Source organism: Montipora capricornis, chromosome 11 (genome assembly GCF_036669925.1).
Source record: "Montipora capricornis isolate CH-2021 chromosome 11, ASM3666992v2, whole genome shotgun sequence".
Classification (NCBI taxonomy): Eukaryota; Metazoa; Cnidaria; class Anthozoa; order Scleractinia; family Acroporidae; genus Montipora; species Montipora capricornis.
The window spans coordinates 17,331,184-17,340,613 of record NC_090893.1 but is presented as its reverse complement, the minus strand read 5'-3'; the positions used below and the strand labels follow the sequence as shown (position 1 = coordinate 17,340,613).

Sequence of the window (9,430 nt, the reverse complement as noted above, 5' to 3'; positions counted from 1 at the left end):
GTCGGTGAATGTAAGGTGAATGACCGAAGCTGTTTTAAAGTTCGAAGTTAGATCTTTTATTCCTTTTAGTGCGATAAATAAATAAAGAAATAAATCAATAAATAAGTAAATAAATAAATCGTGCTCTTTTCGAGTTTACTATTTCGTGTTAAGGTTGACGAATGTATCGTCTCTAAAGTTAATTGCGGAAATACTCTCAGTTGTTTGTTCTTTTGGCGTGCAGATTTATTCATAAAATATCGGCTGCACATTATTTCAAAAAATCTGTAATCACCTGTTGTGATCAATTTTCAAGTTTCGTCGCTGATCATTTATCATTGATTTTGAGGTATGTCAAATTTTCTTCTCAACTTAATGTTTATTTCTCGAATCTTCCAGTCGTTATGCCATCGACTGCGGGAGACTTTTGTGCATACTTTAAATTAATATTTGTAAATTAATCAAGGACTCGATGGGCTGTGACACAATCGTAAAATGAGAGAGAACGTATGACGTCACGACATGGCCCAGCGATTGTCAGTCCAAATGTATCTTTTGTGAGCTGTTGCAGTATATTCTTAGCTTTCCCACGAAGTTGTGCGCAATTAATTGCTAATTTTATGCATACGACAAGGTTAGCTTCGCCCTCAGTATACCTTAACCATAAAATTGATGCCACTTCACGTACAAAATGTTCACGATAGCTTCGTTTCGGTGACAATGTTTTAAACGGTCCACCAGAACTACGCAAACAAACTTTTTTCGCGAATGTATTAATAACTGTGATTAAACAATTGAAACATTTAAAGGAAGTTTAACCTCCACAAAACCGAACAGAACTAGTAAACAAGTCCGAAAGCAATCGAGCATTGCGATTTCAGGACTGAGTCATATACTTAAAACGGAAAAAAAAAAAAAAAAAAGAAAAAAACAGGACAAGACCTCGAAAGACAATTCTCCGTTTCTATATCGTCAAAAGCGTTTTCATCGATATTTGTCATTTCAAATTGAAACTTCTTGCGATATTTTTCCGTTTAGCTTATGCCATGTCATCTCGAAGCAAGCTACGACTAACTTCACTTGTCCAGGGATGAAAAAGTCGTTGCATGGATTTGTGGGTAGAATAGGGAGTTTAAGCAAAAGACTACGGCTACGGCTACGGCTACGGCTACGGCTACGGCTACGGCAACGCCAAAGCAAGAATATTATTGGTTAAAAAAGGAAAAATACTCGTGCTGCGCGTGCAACACGAATTTCCGTGCATTTCTTTGCCGTACTCCACAAAACAACAACGTGAAATCCCCAAATTTTAGGTTTTGACGACAACGTGGGCATAAAACAATAAACCATTCATTTTCTATTTTTATTTTACACAACCGTTCGTGCCCATCCAGTTGCAGGATAGTTCGCCCGTATTTTTACAAAGTGAACAAACCGGAATAATTGCGAAATACTCGCGATAGCGCTAAGTCAGTTGTATTTTGGAGTGCCGTTTTCGTTGCCGTTAGAGAGATCAAGCATCATGTTCACGGCATACGGGAAACATCGGACTAAAGTTTGCGTTTTGCCAAAAACGGAAGAAACTCGTTTGATATGAGCTCATTTCTTGAGTGTTAGCAGCAGGTATCAAGTGACTTTTCAAATGAGAGAGACGAATTAGAAAAACATAAAATTTCATGCTTTTATGACAAGCAGCAGCTCACCGTTTCACGTAAACGCGATGCTTCATCTTTCTGTAATAAACAGACGGCAACAGGAAATCATGAAATGACAAAGCGCACGTACAGCGCAACCACGTGGCTGAGACATGCCATCTGACTAAATTCAGTAGAGAGAAGGGTGTGGGAAAATAGATAGAGAATGTGAAAGGTCGTGTGCTCACGAATTTCACATTAGTTTTTGCAAAGTACGACGAGGAAATGTACATTTAGTACGTGCTGTACAATTCCTTCTCGAGGGGCGACTACGGGAACTTCGACGTTCAAAGAAGACACACTTGTACAACTCTCTGCGGTACTCTTCTTCACAACAACTTGAAAATACCAAACTTAGGTTTTGACGCGAGGATAACGTGAACACACAACAATGAATCGTTCGTTGTCTTTACTTCAAACGGTCCATTGAGATTTTGTCGAAAACGTTAAGTACATGGAATAATCGCGAAAGAGTCAAGATAGCCCAGGTAGTCGTTAGGTCCGTTGGACGAGAGAAAACAAGCCGTGGCTTATTCTGGCCGCGGCTTACATAAGACACGAACATCCCGTATAAATGGTACAAAATCTACGTTCACGGCTTTCTCAAGCCGTGGCTTATCCTGGCTTGGGAGTTTTTGCTCGTATAAATAGTTCCTTTTGCGTATTTTGTATGCTGCGGCCAGAGTAAGCCACGGCTTATTTTCTCTCTTATAAACGGCCCTATTATGTTAGGAAATAATATTCTCGTTGATGTGAGCTCCCTATGTATATATAGGTGGTCTCAACTCTTGAGCGCGTGGATCAAAACATATTCGTTGAATATGGTGACCATCAGCAAATAAAGAATCTAAAAAAACGACCACGGCAACTGCTACGACAATGCCACAAAACAATAATATGATTGGTTAAAAGGGGAAAAAGAATCGTGCTGCACGTGCGGCACGAATTTTAGAAAGAAATTGAGTGGTACTTCGCATAACAACAACGTGAAATCACCAAATTTGAGGTGTTCACGATAACGTGAGCGTACAAATGAGAATCTTACATTGTTGTTTTTTACTCTGAAAATCGCTCGTATAATATTCAATTTTACGATAATTCTCCCAGATTGTACGAAGTGAAGGAGACGAAATAGACGATCGTTCAAAGTTACATTTTGAAGTGACGTTTTCGTCGCCCGTCGCCTTATAGTAGATCTTTAAGTCCTTAACGAAAGCTACTGAGCAGGGCTTTCCTGTGATGATATCTATTGTGTTGTGAAAGGTGGTTCTCACTTTTGATTCTGTGCAAGAAATCCTTACAGCTTACCATTGAAGTCAAAGCTACTGAGCCTTCCTTTTTTGTGGTATTGAGAATTGTTCGATCGAAACGGATCTTATTCTTAACTAACACCGTCATTAACCTATAGATACAGTTGTGAGTTATGACTTGTATAGCATAGGATGTGCCAATGAAAAAACAAAAAGCTTTCAAATAGTGTATATAGTTAACAGCGTTTACTTTAATGTGAAAAAATAATTGTGAGTTTATGGATGAAACAAATAAACTTTATATGCTTCCATTTTATCGTTTAAGTTACATGTAAAGATGGTTGGAGGGTTTTGAGTAATTGCATGGTCAAAAAAAACATCTGAAATTTTCCTTGAACCATCACATCGTTCACTAGCTTTAAGTTCCATTTTACTTATTTAACCAATGATCTTTCTACAAATACGTCCTCGGTTCAGTACTGTATATTTTCCTCGACAATATCGGAATATTCCACCTGTTATAGCGTGAAAATGGAAACAATACACCGGAAGCAGCTTTGTCTGAAAGTATTTCCGCCATGAAATCTTTTCCGCCGGTGAAGTATTTTGTGAGTCTTATTGCGTCAGCTAACCGAAGTAGTGCGTACTAGTGCGTCAAAAAGTTTAAATCTATTTTGCGTGATTTCACGCTAGGTGCGTTTGAGAGCTCTTGTAGGTGCGGTCGGTGTTGCAGAACATGTAAACAAGGCGTTCGTGGCAATGCTTATAACGTTTTTGGAAGCAAAGTTTACAAAAACTGTGAACGATTTTAATAAAGACAAGACCAACGGCAAGTTTATTGAGTTAAAACAAATGTGCACTTGCGGAACGCATTCTTGTCCATTTCATTTTCGTTCACTGAGTCAAATGAGTAAATTATAGGTTTTGATGGCAACATGTGCCTGCAACAGTCAATCTTTAATTCCCAATTTTACTTTAACGACGTTTCTCTCCGTCCATAGTTTATGCTACTTTGTCAACATTGTAATTAAGGGTGCCTTCGATTGACCCTCTTCCGAAATAAGAATACGTGGAGTGATGATTTAAAACTGCATGTTTGGCGTTTTGAAGCAACAAGGATAAAAAAGATATGTTTAAAATAGCATTTTAGCGAGTGTTTGACAATTTCAGTGTTCATCTCCATAAAAGCGAAGGATTTCTAACTTCTATTTCATGCATTCCTATTCCGGAATACGGTCAATCGAACGCCCCCGAAGTGAACAAAACAGATTCCGGCGCAAAACAGTTATTATCTCGTTAATGTTTATTTTGAAGAGACTTTTCCTTTGGTATTTCCGTCTTTATTCCTTGCATTTCCCGAAGTCATACAATTAAAAGCAACCCTCTTTTGGTAGAATCTCTCTTTTTTTGTGTCACAATTGCAATGTTTCTTTTCGTTTCACAGTTTAAGTGTTGCTGTCCAAAACAATGATATTCTTGTATTCTAAAGTCCAAATTTTAATGCACTTCAGTCAAGTATATCTATTGTGTAGACCGACAGGACGGAAAAAAATGATCTCGTTGAAATTTTCGCGCGTGATTTGATATCGACCAACCGGACCGTCTTGCCCCCAGAGTAACTAAGGACGCTAATTCCCTTAGCAACATTATGCTAATCAGAAGTTCATAACATCTCTTTACACCCACGGGTTGTTTTCATTCAGCGCGCAGTGGTTCTAGCATGAACTCGTGATGGAAACTCTGCAAGAACTTCTTGACTTTGACCTTGATTTTTTTGACATGAATCCTCGTTTTCCAGTCATTAAGAAAGAAGAAAGGAAGGATTGCTTGTTCGACGTCGAAGACGTCATGTATTTGTCATCCAATATCCCTCAAAATGCGCGGTTTTTCAAGTCGGAGCTAAGTGGTCCTTCATCTTGCAGCGGAGTACCTCCATACATCCCGTCTTTGTCGTCTTCTGCAAGCCCAAGACTATCGCATCTAGATCATTCCTTCTATTGTAAGTTATAAAGTTTTGTCTCGTTCATAATTGTCCGCATTTTTCTTTGAATACCACTATGTGTATCAATTGTTATAATTCTCTATATAGCGAGTCAAATTCTGATGCAATTGCGATAAATGAAACTTCCAGAACTGGCGAAAACATGATTGTTTACTCCTTACTTTTGTCTGAAACCTTTTGTCATTTTTTTGTCTTTACGTAATTCTCTTAATTTCCCTATAAATAACTATATTCTAGCCAGTAAACATTTATATGAATCAATTTTAGCCACGCAACGGAAAACGCAGGTAATTGATGGTTCAAGACCCCGTTGTTAGTGCCTTGTATCGAAAATTTACCCATCACATTTTCTATCTATTTAACCATTTCAAATTTTTAGAAACAGTTTCAATGGAGCTTGGTTCCTGCCGGAAAATAGATAAGCCTTTTTCGTCAGTGTTACGCATTGTTGTGAATTATTTAAAGTTTCATGTCGTGATCCAATCCTACCTATGATTTCTAAAATGTAGGATTGTTTCAATCCAATTGTTTAAACTTGGGTGTTCATCAGTTTAGAAATAAACGTTTCCCGCATTGGCGAGAATGCGACCTCAAGACGATTCACCTGCATAATTTTGACATAATTAAATAACAAACCTTGTCTTAGAATAGTTGGTTTCTCAGTTTAAATGAAATATTTAATTTCGACAAAACGACCATTTTACCTTTGTACTTTTACGTCTCAATTTTCCCTATAAATTTCGCTGTTTTTATGTCTTCAACCGGCCAGATTCAACAAGGTTGTTTTATTTGTAAAATTTCTCAAGTGAACTTCCGATCATAACGCTGGAGACCAATTGAATACATATCTCTTCTCTAACTTGTTCTACCCCAAAGATTTTCATTCCAAATGTTTTGATTTCTTTCCTTTGCTCAAATATTTGATTCCTCACTTATCGGCTGGCCTTTAATAATTTGTCTTCCCTACCGCAAAAATTAGCCAAGATTTCTTCAGGAGCACACAACGATAATCTTCGATTAAATATGTGTTGGTTAGAGTCAAACTGTTTTACGAATTTCGGTTCTAGGTTGCCAAACTGCTATAGATTTCTTTACTAAAACATCATCTAAATGTTTCGCAACCTGGGAAAAGTAGTCCCTTACGTTTTTGGAAGAGATATTTTTGCAATTTTTGGCACGAAAAAGGTCTCCTAGCAGTTTCGGATGAGCAAATGGTTCGGTTGGAAGTTCTTAGAAGGTAACGTTCAGCTGGCAATTTCAGAAATGAAGATAATAATTCCCTAGAATTTTCGGACACTTCCATTTTCGGCTAAGATATCCGAACTGATCAAATTCTGATAAAAACATCTCTTTATACAGTCTTCAAGGCGCCTAGAAATGTCTCTCAAAGGCTTCCGGCTTCATTCTTCATTGCATGGGTGCCCTTGGAACTTGGAATTCTTGACATCTCGCGAAAGCTGTCGCAGACTAAATGGGGTTGATTTTTTGAGATTCGCAAGAAATTTTGTGAACCCCGAACTTCCTTAATACTTGTTGTGTTTCGCTTATTTTGTCTCTTTGGTCCACAAACGCGCTTGTAAAAAGTCGCCCGAAGTATTCTTGGAAAGAGTCGCTGTAGAACGTTGACGTTGCTGCAGACTTGAAGTCTGTAATCTCCCAATTCCACAGTCGTAACACCATCACTCCGGATCCTTAGCTAGTCGAAAATTGGAGAGTTTGCATGTCGACTCACTGCTTCAGCTTTTCGGTTTTAGGTGTTTTTCTTCGGGTGTAATTCATCCGAATTTGTACTGCAGGAAATTTGCGGCCCGGATGTGTTTGGAAGGGTCAAGTTCTCCAATCCTCTGCACCATTTTGAACTATTGAGTTTTATACCGTCATTTATAGCCTGTTAGTGTTCCTCTGCTTGACAAGGTCCTCAGTAAACTTTCGCTGGATTACATGGGAACAACGATAGCACTTAAAATAACACTTTAGTTCAGTGATATCTCTCCAGCAAAGGAAAACTTAAATGGACAAGATTGAAACGGATTGCATTTGGGTAATCTTTAAAAACGTCGACACCTTTTTATTAGTGCTCTACAAATCATCGCTATATTACACTTACTGCGTTCTTCTGCAATTTCCTTCGTTTGATTCCTTTCATATAATCGGACCAAACTTTGCAACTCTTATGTACTTTTACTACTACTGCTGCTGCTGCTGCTGCTGCTGCTGCTGCTGCTGCTGCTGCTGCTGCTGCTACTACTACTACTACTACTACTACTACTATTACTACTACTGCAACTACTACTACTACTACCACTACCAGCTCCACTACTACTACTGCCGCTGCCACTACCACTTCCACTACCACCTCTACCACTAACAGCTCCACCTCTACAACTACCTCTTCCACTGCCACCTCTACCACTGCAACTACTGCCACTACCACAGCCACTACGACCACTTCCACTTCGACTACGAAGTTGAATTTCTTGCAACAAATACCACAGTTGACAGATAAAATAACAAGAGCATCTAGTTTAACTTTTGATCGTATGACATTTGCAACAAATAAGTCTTGATACGATTGTCACACTGACATAGGTTTAATGGTCGAAAGCAGTATAATATAACAAAATATATATATATATAAACGATTGTAAACATCTTGAAGATATTAAGTTATGATATTAACACTGAAGGTAAAGAATTTCATAAACTGACCTTATATTCGTACGAAAATTGAATTTACAAAGAAATTAGTCTTATTTGCGAACGTTTTTAACACATAACATATAGATATAATACTTAATAAACTACTTCCCATATGAGCTTTTCAGGGCCAGTGAAACAATTACAACAGAACAGAACTTTCAACCCCCGGATCTCAAGGCATGCGCCTTAACCTCTGGGCCGCACAGTTTCCTCCTTAAAAAGACTTTTGGGACCAACCTTCTGTCCAAAAAAGGACTCCCTTTAAAACACTTATCCTTTATTTGGATTGTTTTAACCCGATACTTTTTTTCAAGTACACTTACCCTTTTTTACCTGAACTAAACGCAATTTTACTAATCATCTAGAACTTCATCTATTCGGCCAAATAATTCATTTTGAATAGGTCGTCTTTTGGGCGTGCGAACAGGAGATATTTAAATGTTTCACAATGAAATCACCCTTCGTCTCGAACTATTTTTGTCTTGTACCTAGTAATCTTCAACTCTTCGTTCTGTTATGGACAGATAAAGATCAAAGTCTGCAACAACTTCATATCCTTTGGCTATACCACCAGTTTGTACTTGTCGTCGTCAAATGCAACTTCATTTGACAAAAAGAACCTTTTTAACTTATAACTAGTATAGGCTCCAAGGGCATGAGATTGGTGCGGATATTGTTGAGTATTTGTGCGTAATGGAACGAAGAGTTAAACATCATAAGGTAAAAAAAAAGGCAATTGGAAGCGAAAGGTATTTCATTGTGGTTTCATTAGTTTTTTTTTGACAAACTGGACTATGGCTCTACCAACTGAGCTAAGCTCCTCAACTGCAAGTTCAAGTTATGATCAGTAGAAGCTGAATGTAGGGTGTAAATAATTTTCGACCATTTTAAATTTGAAATCCCTTTATTTCCCAGGACCCCTATGAATACCAGCCTCGTAGCTGAATGGGCTACCCTGGCTAAATAAAGTTACTTACTTACTTACTCACTCACTCACTCACTCACTCTATAGGCAATACATCAAGCCAACTACACATTAAGAATGCTCGTTCCTCCATAAAGAATCAGCTCAAAAAGGACTACATTCGAAATTGGCTGAAGGCTCGCAACAACACTTCCGAAGGCTCTAGAGAGAAATTTACACACAAAGAAGTCAAATTCGACTACCAATTGGAAGACTATCTCAAAACTATCAGAAACCCAGCACATAGAATAAGTATGACAAAATTGCGTCTGGGGGTTCATAGCTTGCGAATACAGACTGGGAAATACGAAAATAGAGGTGTACCAATCCCAGTAGATGGAAGAACGTGTTTAGTCTGCAATAGAGGCTATATAGAAGATGAGCGGCACTTCTTGATGTATTGCCCAGGGTACGATAACATTAGAAATGAGCTCCATTCTCTCCTTTCAACACACGATGTTGTTTTCAAAAGCCTTAATGATGAGGATAAAATTAGGTATTTACTTACCCTAGAAAACGAAAGCACTTCAAAGATAATAGGTAAATACACATATTTAATGTTTCAGAAGAGAAAAGACTTCCTAAATGCAAAATAATTAAAATAATAATTTTATACCAATTGTATTACAAGTAATTGTATGATCTTTTTAGTTAATTAGTTATTCAAGTAGATATCATCACCTTTATTGTAACGAGACCCTTTGGAGAGTAAGGCGCAATAAAGATTTACTGTTTACTGTTTACTCACTCACTCACTCACTCACTCACTCACTTACTCACTTACTCACTCACTCACTTACTCACCTCACTTCCTCACTAACTCACTCACTCACTCACTCAC

The 9,430-nt window shown here is 38.0% G+C and overlaps 1 protein-coding gene across 1 annotated transcript in view; it reads left to right on the top strand.

Annotated features, from left to right (window-relative positions):
- The first annotated feature begins 4,621 nt into the window (after window positions 1-4,621).
- LOC138023561 (DNA-binding protein RFX2-like) overlaps window positions 4,622-9,430 on the top strand; it is a 27,969-nt gene continuing 23,160 nt past the window's right edge. The window contains exon 1 of the mRNA XM_068870565.1: window positions 4,622-4,922. Coding sequence (XP_068726666.1) covers window positions 4,655-4,922 — 268 coding nt within the window. The 5' untranslated portion in view covers window positions 4,622-4,654. The remainder of the gene's footprint in view (window positions 4,923-9,430) is intronic.